The sequence below is a fragment of the Lepidochelys kempii genome, chromosome 6 (genome assembly GCF_965140265.1).
Source record: "Lepidochelys kempii isolate rLepKem1 chromosome 6, rLepKem1.hap2, whole genome shotgun sequence".
Lineage (NCBI taxonomy): Eukaryota > Metazoa > Chordata > Testudines > Cheloniidae > Lepidochelys > Lepidochelys kempii.
Window position 1 is genome coordinate 61,835,370 of NC_133261.1, and position 21,592 is coordinate 61,856,961.

Genomic DNA, 21,592 nt, shown 5'->3' on the forward strand with positions numbered 1-21,592 from the left:
TTGGAGAGGGCAGATGGAAGATAGCACTCTCTAGGAATGACTTGGGTATTATGGGAAATGCTGACAGCCTTGTGCCGGCAGCTGTTAACAAGCATGAGAGGATTCCTTATGAAAAAGAAACTAAGTGAGGACAACATGTAAGAACTGGTATGTCAGAATTCCCCAGTGTCTTCTTCAAGCATGATTAGCATTCCAGCTTCCTGTAAACCAAAATGCTGAACATGCTGGGCTCCCTGAACTGAATGCCCCTCATTCCAATCTCACAAACCTAATTTGCATAATGATTGACTCTGCATGGTCAAGAGAATAGGTGTATTATTATTTGTGTTATTCCAGCACCCAGGAGCCCCAGTCATAGACCAGGACCCCATTGTGTTAGGTCTACAAACACAGAACAGAGCGTACAATCTAAGTATAAGACAAGAAACAACAAAGGGATGCAGACATATGGATGGGAAGTAGAAGGAAACAATGAGACAGTGCTGGTCAGCATTATCAGCAGTGGTCTCAGCCCATCAGCAGCCTAACAGTTGTCAAGTTTTTTGTAGACTTCACAGCAGAGGAGAGTTTGGAGGAGAGACTTCAAGGAAGATAACAAATTAGATTTGCTGATATCATGGGGAGCTTCTCCCAAGTGTGAGGGGCAGCATGGGAAGAATGAAGGTGCTTGTTTGAAAATGTAACACGTGGGCAAGGAAGCCTGGCTTCATGGGCCAATCAGAGGTGGGTGTCAACCTTTCAATACTGAATGAGAGATGAGAGGTAGAGTGAGGATTGCTCTTGAAAGGCCATGAAAGTGAAGACAAGTAAATTAAATTTGATACCATAGAGAAGAATCCAGTGGAGGGATTCAAAGAGGGGGTGATGTCATCAAAGTTGCAGACACAAAATTATGAGAACCTGACTGAGAGTTTTAGCTGGGTGGATGGACAGGGAAGGTGGTATCTTAGAGATCTTAGTCAGAAAGAATCATCAAAACTTAGACATAGACTGGTTGTGATGACCTAAAGAGGGGTCTGAGTCAAAGATGACATTAGGTTATGGGCCTGAATGACAGGTCAGATGCTGGTGTTGTCCACAGTAGATATGTCTTCACTTCTAGCTGGCAGTGTGATTCCCAGCTTGAGGAGACATGCTTGTGCTAACTCTGATCAAGATAGTTCACTCAAAATAGAATCTAGCTGCGACACTGCACATGACTGCAGTAGCCATGCCAAGTACATACATAGCATCTCTGATGGGCACACACTTGGGGCAGCTAGCCACTTGCACTGCCGCAGCTACATTCTATTTTTAGTGTGCTAGAACAATCAGCACTAGTGTGAATATGTCTCATCCAGCTAGGTATCACACCCCCAGTTTGGAGTAATTGAAAAAGGAGGTTGCAGGGAGGATTTAGGGAGGAGGGTTAGAATCTCTGTTTTAGCCATGCTGAGCTTGAGCTGATGGCTAGAGAGCCATGAGGAGATATCAGAGAGACAGGCTGAGATTTTATTTTGAACAGAAGGAGACGGGTCTGGAGTAGAGAGGTATATCTGAGAATCATCTGTATAGAGATGGAAGTTGAATTTGGGTTTGTAGATGAGATTACTCAGAAATAAAATGTAGAGGGAGAAAAGAAAGGGACCAAAGGCAGAGCCCTGAGGAACACCCACAGAAAATTGGTGGGGGGAGGGATGAGGAGGATCTTCTGAAGGACACGCTGAAGGAGCAGTTAGAGAGGTAGAAGGAGAACTACAAGAGGACAGAGTCACAGAAGCCAAGAGGGGACAAGATTTCAAGAACAGCATGAGTGACAGTATCAAAGCAGCTGACAGCTCAAAACAGTTGAGGATGGGGTACTAGTTCTGACCTTTGGCTATGGAAGAGGTCATTAGACACTTCTGTAAGATCATTTTCAGTTTAGTGGAAGGGATGGAAGCTAGATAGGAGATGATCTAGGGCAGAATTGGAGGAGAGGCATTCCAGAAAGCAATTGTAAACAACATGTTCAGTGAGCTTTAAAATGAAAGAGAAAAGGGAGTTGGGGCAGTTGAAGAGGAAAGTGGGGTCAAGGGTGGGTTATTTTAATATTGGAGAGAATAAAGCATGTTTGTATGGTGAGGGGAAAGAGCCAGAGCAAAGTGGGAGGTTAAGGAGAAGAGTAAGGTAGGGGATGAGAGTGAGCACCTGGGAGAGATCAAGAAATGGGATGGGATGGGGTTACTGGGCCAGAGGAATGGGTTAGAGGAGGAGAGCAGGTGAGAAACTTCTGCATCTGTAAATGGGGGGAAGGAGAGAATTGTAGGAGAGGAAAGGAGGAAGGGAAGGTGAAATGAGGGAAAGAGGAAGGTCAAATCATAGTTTGTCAGTTTTCTCTCAGACAGGAAGAGGGGAGAGTTTGAGGAGTGAGTCAAAGATGGTGAAAAGGCAGGTGGGATTGTAGGGCATGAATCAATTAAGTTGGAGAAGTAAAGTTTAGCTATGAAGATGTTAGAACTAAAGAAGAGAATGAATTTCTAATGGAGGAAGTCAGCCTGATCACAGGTTTTCCACCAGAGTTGCTCTGCAGTGCAAGAGCAGGAGGGGAGGAAAGGAATGTTGGGGGTGAGCCAGGGCTGGGTTGGGTAGGGTGGATCTCTTGTAATGGGAGAGAGAGGCTAAAGAGTCCAGGATGGAGAAGAGCAATACATGGAGAGAATCAATAACCAAAGTGATGGAAGAGAGGACAGGGAGGAGAGGGCCGAGCAGATGAGAAGTCATCAGTTCTGATCAATTGGAAGTCATGGAAAGGCCGAGTCACAGGGTGTGAACTGGGAGGCTGCTGGGTGAGGATGAAAGAGACCAGGTGATGGCCAGAGTGGGGGAACCCAGCAACAGAGAGATCAGAGAGAGAGCAGTGCTTGATGAAGACCAAGTCAAGTGAATAGTCCTTCTGGTGAGTGAGAGAATTGAACCAGGGCTGCAGATCAAATGAAGACATGAGGGTGATGAAATGTGGAGCTAAGGGGTTGGATGGGTCGTCAACATGGAAGGTGAAGTCTCCAAGGATGAGTGGGGGAGATTGTGAAGAGAAAGAGAGAGCCAGGAGTCAAAATCAATGAGGAAGGCTGATGAGGAGGAGTTGTGCAGAGGGAAGATGACAACGAGGAGAGGAGAGGAAAGGCTTTTGTCCTGAGGAATACTGACTTCTCCCTTGAGAGTCCCTTCCCCTTTTGACAGTGTCTGCTTCCTTGAAGGTATTTTCCTTTGCCTTGGAAACCACTCCTTGCTCCCCTGAGAGTTCCTGTCCCTGACACTGTGAGCTGCTACTACTTCTCTGAGGGTTCCTGACACATTCCCTGAAGATGGCGTTATGCCACTTTTTCTATTCTGCCCTAGTTTGAGTTAGTCTCAGAATCAACCATCAATAATGGTTTCTAAGGGCCAGAATCTGTATCCCTGTGCTGCACATCTGTGCAGGAGATGCCAACACCCTAGGTCTTGTGCTCTGTGAGCATTGGGGTACTACAGACAATCCAGAGTGGACATAGATAGGTGGCTATGAAATGGGGAGTTAGCCCCCTTCTGCACTAGCTGGCCACCTAGGGCTGGTGCTGGGGGGGTCATATGCTTACACCTCCCAAAAGGAAATGTAGAAACCACTTCTTAATGCTTATTATAGAGCCCTCAAAGGCATTGTGCTTGCTTGTGCCCTGTGTAGGGAGAAAACCTCCAACCACTGGCAACAGTGCTTCTGAACCCATTTAACAAGAAGAGCAGAAGATGCCATTAAGTCCATTAGGATCTTGCCATGCAGATCTAATGAACCTGTGCAACACTTAGACCGTAAAGTAATAGGCTCTATAGAAAACTCCAAAACAAGTATATTGATAGAATGCTAGAATTGTAGAGTGAGAAATTCTGGATACATCATAAAGTATCCCTTACATTTGTTGTTTTATCACTTTATGATCTGTTCTGGCCTCTCTCCTCCTCCTCCTCTCTCCCTCTCCTCCTCTCTCCCTCTCCATCCTCCATCACCCTGTTAGGTGGGCGGATGGGGTATTCTCAGTTCCTCTCTTTCTGACCCTGAAGGCATGTGGGTGTGGAGTTCCACCCTGTCCCTCTCCTCATTGCTTCAGGGACAGGCCCCAGCCACTCATGACAATATAACCACACTAATGGTGTCAGCCCTAGAGTCCCCCACACAGGAGTGTGCACTGGGTGTTTGTTTTGTTTTTTTTTTCTTACATTACCCTTACCATTTCACAGCAGCCCCTTCCTCAGACACTTCACACTCGAACTCCACTCTCTCTCCAGCCATCACCACCTGGTCCTCTAATGGGTGGCTGATCAGGATTGGAGGCTCTGGAAATGAACAAGCCTGTTTTAAACAGGGTCTGGATAATGGAACACAAAGAGTACTAAGATCCCTGTCCCTTCATTTGCATCTTAGTGGGGGAAAGGGACAGGATCTAAGGTAAGACATTTTTCATTCTACAGTAACTAGGGAGCAGTGAACTAATCTCATCCATTCCAAAGCACCCACCAATGCACACCATATGGCAGCATACAATTTGCTATGCCAGTTCATACCATTAATTTTATCTAGTGATTCCTCTGTTCTTACATTATGGGACAGAATAAAAATGAGGGATTAATCATTTCTCATTTATATTCTTCATAACCCAAATTCAGAGGTGTTAAAAACCTGGCCCATTTGACATATTTGTGCAGTCTATGTAACATATTTTGCTTATATACCAGATAAACTTTATTTGTAAAGCATATTTCTAGTCCTCTTTGTTGCAAATACAGTCTTCTAAATGTGAACCAAGTGTAACATGCTCTGCCCCCTCCACTAATCTCATGGGGTGTTAACATTAAAGTCTAAAGATAACACTTGCAATGTGAGCATTGACCATTTAATTGTTGATCATTTTTGCAGGTAGGTTGGGGAAGGGGTTGGGACTGTAATTTTATTTTAACAAGCCTGAATGAATGTTAATGCAGAAACAGTTCCAGATAGAAAGGGCTCATGGTGTGCATCTGGCCCTAACCCACTATGACCAAAACTGAGCACAATGCTCTGCAGGAATAGCCTAATATCTGATATGTCATAAAGTTTGTTTTGTCTCCCTTTTATGATGCACTCAAGTGTTATGTTAGCTTGTAACTTGCTTGCTGCCTTCATTTAACTGTGAAGAAAAATGCCTTGTTGTTCAGTAAATAATAGAATCTGTTTCTGTTGTTAAGAATGTCCTTTTCTGTGAGATTAACTAGTATCAGCCCTACACTACACTACAGGGTTAGGTCGAATTTAGCCGCATTAGGTCGATTTTATAATGAATGCATCTACACAAGCAACCCTGTGCCGTCAACCTAAAGGGCTTTTAAAATCGACTTCTGTACTCCTCCCCAGCAAGGGGAATAGCGCTAAAATTGACCTTGCTGGGTTGAATTTGGGGTAGTGCAGACACAAATCGACATTATTGGCCTCTGGGAGCTATCCCAGAGTGCTCCAATGTGACCACTCTGGACAGCATTTTCAAGTCCAATGCACTAGCCAGGTACACAGGAAAAGCCCCAGGAATTTTTGAATTTCATTTCCTGTTCGGTCAGCGTGGCGCGCTCAGCAGCACAGGTGACCATGCAGTCCCCCCAGAATCGCAAACGAGCTCCAGCATGGAGCGAACGGGAGATACTGTATCTGATTGCTGTATGGGAAGAAGAATCTGTGCAGGCCAAACTCTGATCAAAAAGAAGAAATGCTAATATATATGCTAAAATCGCACAGGGCATGATGGACAGAGGCTACAACAGGGACACACAGCAGAGCCGCGTGAAAGCCAAGGAGCTCAGGCAAGCCTACAAAAAGACAAAGGAGGCAAATGGTCGCTCTGGGTACCACTTCTATGATCAGCTGCATGGCATTCTGTGGGGGTACTCTACCACTACCCCATCACTGTCCATGGACACCTGCAAGGGGGGAGTCTCACGCAACACGGAGGAGGATTTTGTGGATGATGAGGAGGAGAATGCACAGCAGGCAAGTGGTGAATCCATTCTCCCCAGCAGCCAGGACCTTTTCATCACCCTGGAGCCAATACCCTCCCAAGGCAGGGTCCCCAACCCTGAATCCGGATAAGGCAGCTCTGGTGAGTGCACATTTGTAACTACCGTACATGGTTTAAAAGCAATATTGTTTAATGTTTGATTTGCCCTGAAGACTTGGGATGCATTTGCGGCCAGTACAGCTACTGGAAAAGTCTGTTAACGTGTCTGGGGATGGAGCGGGAATCCTCCAGGGACTTCTCCATGAAGCTCTTCTGGAGGTACTCTGAAAGCCTTTGCAGAAGGTTTTCTGGGGAGGGCTGCACATCCAACCAAAAACCGCAGCCCCTCCTTTTAAATGGCAAACCCAACCGGCATTGCTTGCTATGGGAAAGGAGGACGCTGCAGTTTGAAAACATTCCCACATGTTATGAAGGCATCAGAAGTCAAACCCGCGTACCCTTTGACTTACCATGGCAGCGTGGAAACCGAATTCTGTTGCCCAGCTGTGTGTGATGTGTCACCATACTGGCAGGCGCCCAATATAAAAGGCAAAATGTGACCGTGTACCTAAAACACATGTGCTGTCTGCTGTGAATTGCTTAATTCACTGTGAAAAAGTCTCCCTTTTGTTCTGAGAAATGTATCATCTTAAATTTTACTCTCCCTTTTTAATCCCCCTGCAGATGCAAATGTTTCTATGCTCCCCCTCATCTCTGTATCTGAGGTTATCACAGATTAGAAGGTAAAAAAAACCGCACTCATGATGACATGTTTTCTGAGCTCATGCAGTCCTCGCACACTGATAGGGCACAGCTGAATGTATGGAGGCAATCAGTGGCAGAGTCCAGGAAAGCATTAAGTGAGTGCGATGAGAAGAGGCAGGATGCAATGCTGAGGCTAATGGGGGAGCAAACGGACATGCTCAGGCATCTGGTGGAGCTACACGAAAGCCAACAAGAGCACAGACTGCTGCTGCATCCACTGTACAACCTCCTGCCCTCCTCCCCAAGTTCCATATCCTCCTCACCCAGACGTCCAAGAACTCGGGCAGTGGAGGATCCAGGCACCCAGCCATTCCACTCCAGAGGATGGCCCAAGCAACAGAAGGCTGTCATTCAAACAGTTTTGATTTGTAGTGTGGCTACAATAAGCAATGTGGCCTTGTCCTTCCCTCCTCCCCTCCTCCCCCATCCCACCCTACCCCCCGGGCTACCTTATCAGTTATCTTCCTTTTTTTAAAAATTAATAAAGAAAGAATGCATGGTTTCAGAACAACAGTGACTTTATTTCCTTTGCCAGCTGTGATCGAAGGGGGGCAGGTGGTTGGCTTTCAGGGAATTAAAATCAACAGAGGGGGCGAGTTTGCATCAAGGAGAAACACACGCAACTGTCACACCGTAGCCTGGTATGATGGGATAACATGGTTTTGGTAATTAAATATTCATGGTAAATAGGCCCAATGGCCTGTGATGGGTTTTTAGATGGGGTAAGATCCAAGTTACCCGGGAAAGAATTTTCTGTAGTATCTGGCTGATGAATCTTGCCCATATGCTCAGGGTTTAGCTGATCGCCATATTTGGGGTCGGGAAGGAATTTTCCTCCAGGGCAGATTGGAAGGCCCTGGAGGTTTTTCGCCTTCCTCTGTAGCATGGGGCACGGGTCACTTGCTGGAGGATTCTCTGCTCCTTGAGGTCTTCAAACTACAATTTGAGGACTTCAATAGCACAGATATAGGTGTGAGGTCTTTTTTAGGAGTGGTGGGTGAAATTCTGTGGCCTGCATTGTGCAGGAGGTCAGACTAGATGATCATAGTGGTCCCTTCTGACCTAAATATCTATGAATCTATGAGTCATGAAACTGGTTTTCAAAGCCTCTCTGATGCACAGCACGCCTACCTGTGCTCTTCTAATCACCCTGGTGTCTGGCTGCTCAAAATTGGATGCCAGGTGATTTGCCTCAACCTCCCATCCCGCCATAAATGTCTCCCCCTTACTCTCACAGATAGTATGGAGCACACAGCAAGCAGTAATAAAAATGAGAATATTGGTTGTGCTGAGGTCTAACCTAGTCAGCAAACAGCGCCAGCGAGCTTTTAAACATCCAAAGGCACATTCTGCTACCATTCTGCACTTGCTCAGCCTATAGCTGAACTGCTCCTTCCTACTGTCCAGGCTGCCTGTGTATGGCTTCATGAGCCATGGGAGCAAGGGGTAGGCTGGGTCTCCAAGGATAACAAAAGGCATTTCAACATCCCCAACAGTAATTTTCTGGTCTGGGAATTAAGTCCCTTCTTGCAGCTGCTCAAACAGCCCAGAGTTCCTAAAGATGCGAGCATCATGCACCTTTCCCGGCCATCCCACACTGATGTCGGTGAAACGTCCCTTGTGATCCACCAGTACTTGCAGCACCATTGAGAAGTACCACTTGTGGTTTATGTACTGGTTGGCAAGGTGGTCTGGTGCCAAGATAGGGATGTGCGTTCCGTCTGTCGCCCCACCACAGTTAGGGAAACCCATTGCAGCAAAGCCATCCTGGGAAATATTACCTGTACATTTCCCAGAGTCACTACCCTTGATAGCAGAACATCAGTGATTGCATTTACTCCTTGAATCACAGCAGCCCGCACAGTAGATTTGCCCACTCCAAATTGATTCCCGACTGACCAATAGCAGTCAGGCATTGCAAGTTTCCACAGGGCTATCGCCACTCGCTTCTCAACTGTCAGGGTAGCTCTCATCTTGGTATTCCTATGCTTCAGGGTGGGGGAAAGCAACTCACAGAGTTCCAGGAAAGTGGCCTTATGCATGCAAAAGTTTCGCAGCCACTGGGAATCATCCCATTCCTGCAAGACTATGCGATCCCACCAATCTGTGCTTGTTTGCCGGGCCCAGAATCGGCATTCCACTGTATCAACCAGCCCCACTGCCACCATGATGTCCCAATTGCCACATCCCATGCTTTCAGGAACGTCTGTGTCCATGTCCTTTTCACAATCGTCCTCATGCTGCCGTCTCTTAGCCAGGTTCTGCACATACTGCACTATAATGCGTGAGGTGTTTACAGTGCTCACAACAGCAGCAGTAAGCTGAGTGGACTCCATGCTTGCCATGCTATGCCGTCTGCACGGGTAACCCAGGAAAAAAGGCGCGAAATGATTGTCTGCAATTGCTTTCACGGAGGGAGGCAGGGAGGGGAGACTGACGACATGTACCCAAAACCACCCGCGACAATGTTTTTGCCCCATCAGGCATTGGGAGCTTAACCCAGAGTTCCAATGGGCAGCGGAGACTGTGGGAACTGTGGGATAGCTTCCCACAGTGCACCGCTCCATGAGTCGATGCTAGCCACAGTAGTGAGGACGCACTCCGCCGATTTAATGCGCTTAGTGGGGACATACACCATCGACTGTATAAAATCGATGTCTAAAAATCAACTTCTATAAAATCGACCTAATTTCGTAGTGTACACATATCCTCAGAGTAGAGAAGCAGGACATAACAATAAATGGTATTAGCGTGGATCTGCTTCTCTTGCTGGCACTCACCTTTTACAAATAGTTCTGTGAAGCTTTTCTCCTCATCAACCACACACTGATATGCTGCATCATCAGCTAGGGAGCAGTGATTGATAGTCAGGATCCTCTTATTCCCAACAGCCTCAAAAATATATCTGAAGAAATGCAAACAGAATCTAAGTGTAATTCTCACCAAGTATGTCCTTTAGAGCCAGCCACCCTGTTCTGGCGCATGCGAGAAGGGAGGGAAGACCTGGGTGAGAGGAGTGGGAAGGACTTTGTACCAGCCACCCTACCTGGCAAAGGGGAGAGGAAGACTGTTTGAGAGTTATCCGCTTCTAGAATGCTCGTGAGAGATGGGGGGACACAGAGAACTATTTACAACAACAAGAGAGAGTTCAGCAAGGTGTGACGGGGTATACAAACCTCACACTGAGCAGCAAGGGGTTAAGGAACCATTCTGAGCTGAGACAGTCCTGCCCTGCCACATCTGTAGCAAATGCACCACTTGGAGGAGGAATTAAAAGGCAGGTGAGCAGTTCATGTGGTGGCAGACCAAAGAAGAGAGCACACCTGATACTGTCAGCTCCACAAGAGATGAGCTGAGGGAAGGTAGAATCTCTCCCTAAACAACTGTCCAAATATCTTTCCCTGAGGGAGGGAAGAAAGGGCTTGCTGCAGAGACAGCTTGAGAGGGAAGCACTCCCTCTCATATGAACTCTGGATTTCATTGGTCCCCTTTATTTGTGTTTGGACTACCCCAGCAGGGGAAAGCCCTTGGAATGAGCTGGGCCATACTACAGGAGGAGGCAGTTTCTGCCTGAGAGGGAAGAAAGACCTTGCTACATGCTGCTGTCTGGAGGTGCCTTGTGGTGAGCAGAAGACCCTCATGCTGCCTTACCCCAGATGATGACCTTAAGACAATTGCAGGGAGGTGATAGGAAGTGGCCCAGGGAGGGTTGCCTTAAGAATTCCAAGCTGTCAGATCACTGATAGCCCTCAAAGGGCCCTGGGTTGGAGCCTGGTGGAGAGGAAGGGCCCAGGCTTCCCTATTAACAACCCTCCCCCCCCCCCAGCATGTCACTGGGCAGTGCTCCCCAACCAACCTCGAGCGAGGGCTGTGTCACAAGGATATTGCCCTTCTTGTTAATGGCTGCTAGAATGCCAGCCAGTACAAGTGTTCTCCCATGTAGCCTCACTAGAGGCCTGATTAGCCCCCACTTATGTCCCAACAGAACTTCAGCACAAAATCACTTCAGCGGTAGCTGATGTCCTGTTACATTTAGATAGGTCCCATATCACAAGAAGGACAATCTCACTGGATCTTAAATACATTCAGAAACAGTAAGATATAATCTGAGGACTTACTTGCTAAGTGGGCAGATGACAATGTTCAATTCCATGTGCAGAGAGTGAGCACAGGGCAAGGAGGGGAAAAGAAACAGTAATGAGAACTGCAAACTGAATGTCATTTTACATGTTAACTGGCACTGCACCCACAATGACACACCCATAGTCTTCCTCCATCTTTCCCTTTCCCGTCTGATATTCCCCCTGCTTTCTTTATAGTCTCCCCTTCCTGAAGATGGCTTGGTATCTACGGTTGTTCCAGACCTAACACTCTCCAGGCTGGATTTCCCAGTCTCTTTTCTAATTTACCTGCCGCTCACTTGGATCTCCTGTCCATTCTTCAGCCATTTCACTTCAGCATCTGGGTTGGCAAGTTCAACCATTAGCTTGATCTTCTGTCCTTTGTCCACTTGGTAAGCAGGATCCAGTTTCTGGAGGAATGCTGAGATGAAGAACCATTACAAAAAGGAGATTTTAATAATTTTTCTTTGCTATGTTTCCTTTCTTTGCAGCCTAATCTGGAGGAAAGGAAGTCAGGAAAGGAAAGGAGGTTTTTATCACCTTTCCTATTGGTTTATCTTCTTAATCCTTGCTCTGTTCTTTCCATATCTGCCCTCACCCCCTTCTACCTTTCTTTCCCAAATGCCTTAAGCTTCACCCTCCATCCTTTTCTATGATTCTGTGGCCTGATCTAGACTAGGATGATGTTAGCTAACATGCTAATTAGCATGTTCTAAATCTAGTATAGATAAGGCAGTGTGTAATTTAACCAGTTTAGCACATGTTGAGTCAAAGCCTAAATTTCTCACTAGGCTTTCCCTTGATAACATATTAAAGGCAGTGTGCCTTGTCTACACTAGACTTTTAAAATGTTAGCTAACATCCCACTTTTAAATCCTAGTCTAAACAAGACCCATTAGATCACATAAGCCATGGTGTCTGGGGTGTAGCTGAGAAGTCCTTGTCTTCTACGGAAGATAAAATTGACCACTCCTGTCTAAAGGAACCATTGCTGGTTAAGGCACACAACAGAGTGTTATAATGTCGGGGGAAATTTAGCAAAATGAGGAAGGTGTGTAATCTCCAAGAGTCATAGTGAGGTAGTTCAGAAGACCTGGTGAAGGTCTTATCTTGGGAACAGGCATCTCAAGTATAAAAGACTATAGGAAAAGTTGGAAGAACTAGTTAAATCATGTCCCTCTCCCCTAATGTTGATATTGGAAACACCAATGACCAAAATAAGATAAGAACAGATATTTTAGGAAGAAATACAGCTCTCCAACCTGTACTTTTCTTCTCCTCCTTTTTTATGCGTTTGAGGCGTTTCAGCATCCCCCGTAGGTCTGTGATGCCATACTGGAAAGCAATTTTCTCATACTCAGAAGGAGGAGCTCTCCGCAGGATGTCCCAGACATCAACATCAGGTTGTAATTCAGTTTTTGGCTCACTTTTGCTAGGGAGAGGAGTAGAACATTAGAATGACACACTAGAAAGAACTTCCAAAGAAGCCATAAACTTGGCAAGCTATGCATTGCTTAAGTGAAGCCATTCCTGCATTAGATGTCAGCAGTCTAGCTTTATTATTACAGAAATGCCTAGAGACCCTAACCAAAATCAGGGCCTAAATGTGGTAGATGTTGTACATATGCATATTAGAGATAATTACTGCCCTGAAGAGCTTATAGTCTATCTAGGCAAGACAAAGTATTATCCCCATTTTAAAGATGGGGAACTGAGGCACAAAGATGAGTTTCCTAAGATCACCCGTGAAATCTGTGGCAGAGCCAGGAAATGAGCCCAGATCTTCTGAGGCCCACGCTCATGTCTATAAGATAGAGACTCACCTCTTATCTCCCAGGATTCCTTCTCTTTATTAAAGTGAGGCCTGGTTCATCTTTAAAAGTGAAGATCAGTTTTGTGATGGGAAGGTTGTCTATAATCAGTTTTTAGAGTTGAAAGACACTTAGATTGGCAGGTTCTGGCTAGCAAGACACTATTTACAATGGGCCACTCAGCTTATGGATTGCCCAAAGAGCTGGTGATTATGGGAGAGTTAACTTGTGGTACAGTAGGACCCGAATGAGAAGTAGGCTGATCTGCTGTGTGAAAAACATTATGCTCCTGTCATAGTATATATTATTTGAAGATTGATTAAAAACTTACCGATTTACTGAGCGCAAGAAGCTGCTGGACTCGAGAGCGATGCAGAGAAGCATTTGGAAAAGCATGCAGCATCCCCATGGGCAGGAAAGAGGGCAACATGTGTTAATACAACAGAGCCATCATCATCTCCACCCTTAGCAGAAAAAGCCTGCATTTCAGCAGCAGGGAGATGGATATGTTGCACTGAAATATACTCAAGAAGAAATGCATTTTTCTAGTGAAATCAGCCTCATTCTGTAGAGTTCCATCTTACAGTTTATATTGCAGATGTAAACACCACAATTTATTTCTGCTACTGGTAGATGGCCTCATAGGGCAAAGTGAGGCTATTTACGTCACTATCCTCATTCCAAAAATGATCCTTCTGCCTGACATCTTTCAATGGATTTCTCACAAAAGACGGTATGGTGAATTCCTTTGAAGGATGAGGGAGGTATGACAAGACATGCAGGCTCCAGAATCCTGGAGGGAAAATCAGCACCTCTTAGAACTCCTTGTAGGTGGAGCTTGTTTCCAGGATCAAGCAGATTCCAGTGCAGCAGAATATACCCATGTAATAAGGCTGTGTTCAGTAATGAATCCCAGGCCCTTCCCCTCCCCCAAATCATACACAAGCTATGAAGCATGCAGTGAAGGGAAACTTAGAGGACTCTTTAGTTTTGTTTTCATTTATATGATATACTGTGAATGTCTACAGAGAAGGAATATCTCCCATTAATCTCCGTGAGGAATGTCACTGCATGAAAGGAGCATGGAGGGTTAGTGGGGTCAGTCTAGGGAGCATCTTTAACAAGGTGGTTCTAATATTCCAGTGTTTTTCTTAGGAAGGTGTTTGTAACAGGATTTCTACTATTATTATAGTGCCGCAATTGAGTGTCAGGGTTTCCAGTATCCATGTCCAGCTTGGAGCTTGCACTTCAGTCATTCTGAGCTGAAACTTGGCATGTAAAGTCTTATACTTAGAGAATTGTTCTTTAAGGTGGTTTAACATCCTCTATTACCGGGATTGACTGGTTGGATCTCCAGCCAGTATTCTGTTACAAATACGGGCCACAGTGGAGATGTTTCTTCACTAGAGCATATCTACGTCCTCCAGAAATTCAGCCAGCTCCCTCCCCACTACATATCCCCACTGGTTTCTTTGTGTCTGGTAAATTATTTGTATTTTGCCTAGCAAGGCACAATTAAAAATTGTGCCCTGCCAACCAAAAGAACAGGCCATTTACCAGATAGTCTAAGATCTTTCAACATACGAAGCACTCTGAGCTAGCTAGCTCTTGATAATGTGAACAAGCAACATTTATAATACTGTCTAAATACATGTTTCCTAGTTATAAATGTAAGGTTTGCATTGGAGCAATTATGCTCTGAGGAAACAGTGGCTCAAAAATAAGTATAGAATCATAGAACGTAAAAAAAACCCCTATTAGGTCAAATCTAGTTTCTCTCTCCAGCTAACCTATATGCACTGTCCACCTGAAAGTTTAAGGTAGGATTATTCATATTGTGTTCAAATACATTGTCTAGGTTATTTTTTAAACGCAAATAAGTCTTCCACTTTGGAGATTGTTCCCCAACCAAATACATCTCATTGTCAAGATGGTCTCCCTAATATTCAACTTAAATTTTCCATTGTTCAGTTTCATCCCATTATTTCTGGTTATACTCAGTTGGAGCACCTGAAACAACTCCTCTCCATTCCTGGTGTTTATATCCCTCTATAATTATAGAGAATTATCTTATCCACCTTAGTTATTGTATAGCCAAGCTATATATATATTTTTTGTAATATTGCCTCATTCATGTAAACCATATCATCATCTGTGGACTGGACTTCATGCCTGTGGGAAGTTGGTAGAGGTGCTTTCTTAAATTATAACTCATTTTAAAAATATTTGGGGTAAAGGCTATTGGCTATTCCCTTGCAGTCAATGACACTGCACCTGTTTACACAAGCAGAGAATTTGGCCAATTGTCTCCCTCTCTGTTTTGTACTTGGTCATGTAATCCAATGTTGTTGCATAAATAATAACTGAAACAAAAATCCCACAGCACTTGTAAGGACTAATGAGATCTTGCTGTGGGTCCTGCAAGACTTACCTTTAAGTAGTTGGTATTGTATATACATCCAAAATATTTATATACCTGAATAAAAATCATGCATCAAGAATCCCTAACTGTGTCAAGCCCACCCTAAACCCATGTTTATGTGAACTAAAATGCAAGGAACCTGAATGTTCCCCAAAGTGCAATCTCAGCCTTGTTTGTAAAGAGCAAGTGTTTTGTAACTCTCCAGAGCATGGACTGGCTTGTAAATTGCCACTACATAATAAAAAAGCTATTTTACAGCCAAGAATCACCATTTAAATAGTGTAGAATTGAGCACTTAGAAGCAGGAAAGTCCTGTTCATAACCCTTCAGAATTCATGTCCCTGTCTCCTCCAGTAAGTTCCGGGCTTCATGTTTCCCCATTTCTAATGCTCCTTGTCACCACTTTAACTTTATTAAAACATTCTTTTAGTTCCAGTAAGGATTTGTAGTATTCACAGAAATAGACTGACCTCTCCCACCCAGCTGGAGTAACATCCTCCCAGGCTAAGCATTTCAGGAAGGGGAGTGCTCTTAATGTGGTGACTTTGGTCTCCTTAGGTTTCTCCTGCCCTAAAGTAATTCTCCCTGATGTTGAGGGTCTTAGCTGCAGGGATCACCTCGTAGGTTGACAGTGCACTTGAGGACATTAAGATGAAGCTCAGTGAACCTGCTGTTAACAGAACAGGCAGCTGATATTTTTTTAAACGTGTGAGGATGTTAAAAATAGTTTTGTACATCCCAGAGATGGTTCCTTCCTATCCTGTTACCCTGGATTGCTTACTTCCTATCCTGTTACCCTGTCAGCTGTCATCTCTTTCAAGGTCTCTTCACTATCCTATTTAATACTAGTGTGAAAACTGTTCCCTTCCCCTTCCCCATGACCTATCTGTGGCCTATGGCACCTGTGTGTCAACACCAGCTAATTAAATTACAGTGGCCAGAAAATACAACTCCTGTACAATATAAAATTAAGTTTTCTCCGTGACAGTGAACATGTGCGTCATCTGGGTAAAGTAGTACTTGATGATGGGTAAGGTGGAACAGAAGTAGAAGGTGATGGCAGAGGTGTCATTCCTGCATTCTGTCTCTCTGCAGTTCTTGAGAGTTCTTCAACATGTTTGTTTCTCCAGTTGTGTTTTCAAAGGAGCATATATTCACCCCATAAAAAGGCTTGGTGTCTTCCAGGAGTTATTAATGTGGAGTAAAAATGCAGTGATAGTTAAAAGCATAATTTCCTGAGTCATGGTTTTTAGTTTAATATTAATGATAACTAACTAACCCAGTAGGTCAAAAATCATGAAAGTACTGGAGATTATTCTCTCTCTTTTATTTATTTATTTATTTTAAAAAATTCTGTCTGTACTTGCTGTTCACTAAAATTGATCATGAAAGCAGAAGGAAGGCTCCATTAGAGGTGTTCTGAACTCCTACACTACCCTCTTCTCCCAGCTGGTGTTACTTTAGGGAATGGTACAGAGCAATGTTTCTCAACTTTCCAGACTGGCAAACCTTATTTGAAGTAAAAATGCTTATGACCCCCTTCATTTATTCTAAAATAAGAGTTAAAAATCCACACAACTGCTACCAAAACTACTGCATTTGACCTCACAAACTCTGAAGGCTTTGGCCATTCTGAAGTTACTCTGGAATTTTTATTGTCTTTGCTTTAGAATTGTAATAATATTTTCAGTCTCTTGCTTCCCCCATGATTGCTTTATCTGACCCCTCTGGAGGTCATCATGACCCACCAGTTGAGAAACAACTGGTATAGAGGTAATGGCTCTGGATAGTTCAATTACTGTAGTTCCAGCCTCTCCCAGCAGGCTCCACCTATTTAGGAATGCTCTCTATGATGGCATTATGAGGGCAGAGTCCCTATCTAGTTGGCACAGTAGTATGTGGTATATCTGAAAATAAATGAGGCCCATGAGGTAGAAATTTACAGACTGCAAGTTCAATCCTGTATTACTAAGAGTTCTGCTACTTGCTTTCTACTGGATCTTAATCTACATAAACACAGTTCCATTCTATTATAAATGGAGCCAAAACACATGAGCAGAGACTGAGGCCAGAATCAAGAACAGAGAGTTGGCTAAATAGCGCATTGAGGAAAACTTGAAACAGTTAACTACGTATAACTTGGCAAGAAAAAGCAACTCAGGAACATCTGCCAATAATAATTTGCAGTTTTTAAATATTGAGGGAGAGGAATAGTCAGAGGTGAAAGTAAGCCGGTATGCCCCGGTACGGCGTACCAGCAAGAGCCGGTGCACCGTACTGGGGCAGCCCGGCTTCCCCAGGGGGCAATTTAAAGGGCCTGGGGCTCCCAGCAATGGCTGGAGCCCCAGGCCCTTTAAATTGCCTCCAGAGCCCCACTGCTAGAGCCCTGGAGTAGCGGCTGCAGGGCTCCGGCAGCTATTTAAAGGGCCTGGGGCTCCCCTGCTTCTACCACCCAGGCCCTTTAAATAGCCACTGGAGCCCCGCTGCCGCTACTCCAGGGCTCCGGTGGCTATTTAAAGTACCAGGGCAGTAGAAGCAGGGGAGCTGCGGGCCCTTTAAATAGCCCCCAGAGCCCTGGGGTACTGGAGGCTCCAGGAGCTATTTAAAGGGCCGGGTCTCCAGCTGCCTCTGCCGCCCTGCTTCTTTAAATAGCCGCTGGAGCCCCGCCGCTTCCCCAGGGCTCCGGGGGCTATTTAAAGGGCCAGGGCGGTAGAAGAGGGGGGCCTCGGGCCCTTTAAATAGCCCCCAGAGCCCCGGCTGCTGCTGGTACCCCGGTGGGGGGGCACTTACCTTACAGGGTGGGCTGGGGCTGGCTCTGACCCCCTCAATCCTGCCCCTTCCACCCTAGGCCCCGCCCCTTCCAGGGGCCAGAGCAGGCCCCAGAGTACCGGTAAGTCACTCAATTTACTTTCACCCCTGGGAATAGTGCGTGGTGATCCTCAGGAATATATGTAGCAGCAATTACATGAAGATGAGCAAAGGAAACTTTAGTTGTAAAGCAAGGGAGATCTACCAGACTATGAAATAATTTTCTATGGAAAGTGGTGGAAGCTCCGTCACATGGAATGTTTAAGAGTATACTGAACAAAACATTTTAATATATAGTCTTCTTTGAGTGCTTGTTCATGTCCATTCCAATAGGGTGTGTGCGTGCACGCCAGCCGAAAGATTTTTACCTTAGTAGCGTCCGTAGGGTCAACCTGGGCGCCCCTTGGAGTTGCACCTTCATGGCAATATATATTTTCACCCAATATAGGGCCCTGTCGATCCCCCACCCTTCCAGTTCCCTCTTACTGCCGGTGACGGCTAGCTGGAATAACTGTCACTCTTGCTTTGCAGGTGCTTTTGGAAGCTTCCTCTTCAGTCTTCATTGTTAAATAGTTGTAAATAGTTTGTTAGCTGTTGTGATTCTTGGGGTTTCCCCCCACAACAACATTTTCCCTGGTTCTGGGGTATGCCCCGGTCCCCAGGGTTCAAACTCTGCGAGGACTGTAACAAGTTTATGCCCAAGAGTGACCTGCATCTTCTTGTCTACGGTGCCTTGGGGAGAGCCACCAAAAGGACAAGTGCAGGATCTGCAAGGATTTTCGCCTTAGGACCCTTAAAGACTGGGATCAAAGACTTAAGATCCTGCTAATGGAAATGGCATTCTAACCCCAGGTCCGCAGAACTGACGCCATGCACTTCCTCGATGGTCCTCAACGCTCCGGCGCTGACGGTGTGCGAACTGTTGCCGAGCAAGAATCCTAAGGTCTCATGGCACCGCCACAGCTCTGCCCATAAAAAACCCTCTTCGGTGTGGCACCGTTCTCAGTCCCCAGTGCCACAAAAGAAGAAAAGGCTGGATAGCGGTCGCTTTCCCCATCTAAAGACCAAGGGACCTGTGGCATCGAAGAGTGTCTCGAGCCAGGCCACCTCGTCTCTCCAGTCCACCAGGGTCTCATTGACTCCTGCCCTGCCTGGGGTTCAGTTGAGTCCCCGGACTGCCATGGTGATGACCTCCGGCTCCCCTTGATGCCAGAAGCATTCGAGGCAGCCAAGGACCTTATACGCCTCACAGCGCCATCCTCCCCGCAGAGGAGAGACAAGTAACCGGTGAGTGCGCGGCTCCAGTTTCAGTCAAGGGGCAAACCAGTGATGATGGCGCGCTGATTTCCATCCCCGGTGCACCTCTCCCCCGCACGGCCCACCCACACAGGGGAGCTGCACCGGTCCCCGACCTCTCAACACCGCTCTCCGCAGCCCAGAGTACCACTCCTCCGTGGTCCTCCTACTCAGAGACCTCAGAGGTGGAGGCAGAGTCCTATTGCTCCGATAGGACCAGGAGCAGGAAGTCCAGATCCCTCCATGACCATGAGCCCTACCCGGCACCGTGGCCTCCGCAGTGGCAGCCTTTGACATAGTGGTCCTTTTGGACACCCTGGGCGTATCACCAGAGCCAGGGACAGATCCACAGCTCAAGATCCAGGTTGGCATTGGTGTCCTCGGCATCCTTCGTCCCACCGCCAGCACCGCTGGCAGCAGCACCGCCAACAGAAGCGCCGCCAACATCACAGTTGTCCCCTACAGCTCCGGCACCGACTCTCCCATCAGCAGCACCATTGGCGGCTACAGCATCGGTACCACTGGTGTCAACTATATCAGTACCGCCAGAACCAAAACTTTGGCACCGCCTGCCTCAGCACCGATATTTCCACCCCCAGCAACTCCGGCACCACAAGCTTCGGAATACCACTTGCCATGAGACCCACAGGGCGCTGAAGGGAGTGAGCAGAGCCCGCTGCCAGGCCTCTCCTTCTCATCCTCCCCAGATGAAGCTGTGGCAGGGATGTCAACGGCCCCAGCTCTGGACGATAACAGGGTACTCCAGCAGCTCTTATGTCACGCTGCCCAGAACCTGGGCATACAGGCGGAGGAGGTTGTGGAGGAATCTGACCCTGTCATCGACATCCTTACACCCTCCAGTCCCTCTCATATCACCTTGCCTTTAATAAGGACGATTACAGAGACAACAAAAACCCTATGGTATGGCAGACCCCTACATCTCTGGCTTCTACAGCCAAGAGGAACAAGAGGTGGAACCTTGTCCCCTCTAAGGGATATGAACATTTATACACCCACCAAACCCCCAACTCCCTCGTCATTGACGCCGCCAATCAACGAGCGTGCCAGTGCTACCTGGGACCCTCCCCTAAGAACAGGGAGGCAAAAAGACTTGACCTCTTTGGCAGGAAGGTTTATTCCACTGCGGGACTACAGCTCTGCGTTGCAAATCAACAGGCCATCGTGAGCAGATATACACACAACACATGAGCTGTGATGGCCAAATTTGCGGAGCTACTGCCTCAGGACTCTTGTACAGAGTTCTTGGCACTGGTGGAGGAGGGAAAGCTGGTCTCCTGAGCTTCCTTACAAGCGTCATTGGATGCAGCAGGTGCAGCCTTACGTACTATGGCAACGGGGGTTGTAATGAGGAGGAGTTACTGGTTGCAGGTCTCTGGTCTCCCTCATGAGGTCCTGCAAACAATCTAGGACCTCCCCTGTGAGGATTCAGCCCTTTTTTCCAATAGGATGGATAAAAGACTCCATAGCCTAAAAGACTCAAGGGCCACCCTTAGATGTTTGGGGCTCCCTACACCAGCCACTCAATGTAGGCATTTCCAGCCACAGCCTCCCTCTGGGTTCTACCAAGTTCAGAACTGCCAAGACGCTCCTTGTAGGAGGAATAGAAGCGGTAGAAGGAGGCAGCACCCCTCCTCAGGCCAAGGCTTGGGCCAGCCCAAGCCACCCCCCAACCTCAGACCACCCTTTTGAAGGTGTGGTCGAGGATGGCACACCAGTACTGCAACTGGATCCAACCTCTTACCTTTTCGTCCTGACTGTCCCCTTTCTATCGTGCACGGTCATGTATCACCTTGGACCACTGGGTGCTCTGCATGGTAGAGAGGGGATTTTCCATCCAATTCTGTGCCCTCCCAGCCCCCTTCCCCATCCCTCTTCAGGGACCCCTCTCATGAGCAACTTCTCATGCAGGAAGTGCACTCGCTTCTCTTGGTAGGGGCAGTGGAAGAGGTTCCTCAGGAGCAAAGGGGCAAGGGCTTCTATTCCCAGTATTTCCTAATATCGAAAGCCAAGAGTGGCCTCAGGCCAATTCTGGACCTGCGAGAACTCAACAAATTCAACAAGAAACTCAGGTTCTGCATGGTCTCTTTGGCCTCCATTATCCCCTCATTAGATCCAGGAGACTGGTATGCCACTCTCGACTTGAAGGACACGTACTTTCACATAGCGATAATTCCACCTCACAGAAGATATCTCAGGTTTCTGGTGAACAACAGCCACTATCAGTTTACTGTCAGCAGCACCTTGGGTATTCACCAAGTGCATGGCAGTCGTCGCGGCGTTCCTGCGCAAGCGGCAGGTACAGGTGTTCCCATACCTCGACGACTGGCTGAT

The 21,592-nt window shown here is 46.6% G+C and overlaps 1 protein-coding gene across 1 annotated transcript in view; it reads right to left on the bottom strand.

Moving 5' to 3' along the window:
- Positions 1 to 21,592, bottom strand: part of MYBPC3 (myosin binding protein C3) — a 128,627-nt gene that overhangs the window by 82,103 nt on the left and 24,932 nt on the right. Inside the window, exons 11-16 of the mRNA XM_073350333.1 lie at positions 13,046 to 13,069; positions 12,166 to 12,335; positions 11,192 to 11,324; positions 10,901 to 10,903; positions 9,563 to 9,687; positions 4,224 to 4,329 (exon numbers count right to left, since the gene is read on the bottom strand). Of these exons, the coding sequence (XP_073206434.1) occupies positions 4,224 to 4,329; positions 9,563 to 9,687; positions 10,901 to 10,903; positions 11,192 to 11,324; positions 12,166 to 12,335; positions 13,046 to 13,069 (561 nt within the window). The remainder of the gene's footprint in view (positions 1 to 4,223; positions 4,330 to 9,562; positions 9,688 to 10,900; positions 10,904 to 11,191; positions 11,325 to 12,165; positions 12,336 to 13,045; positions 13,070 to 21,592) is intronic.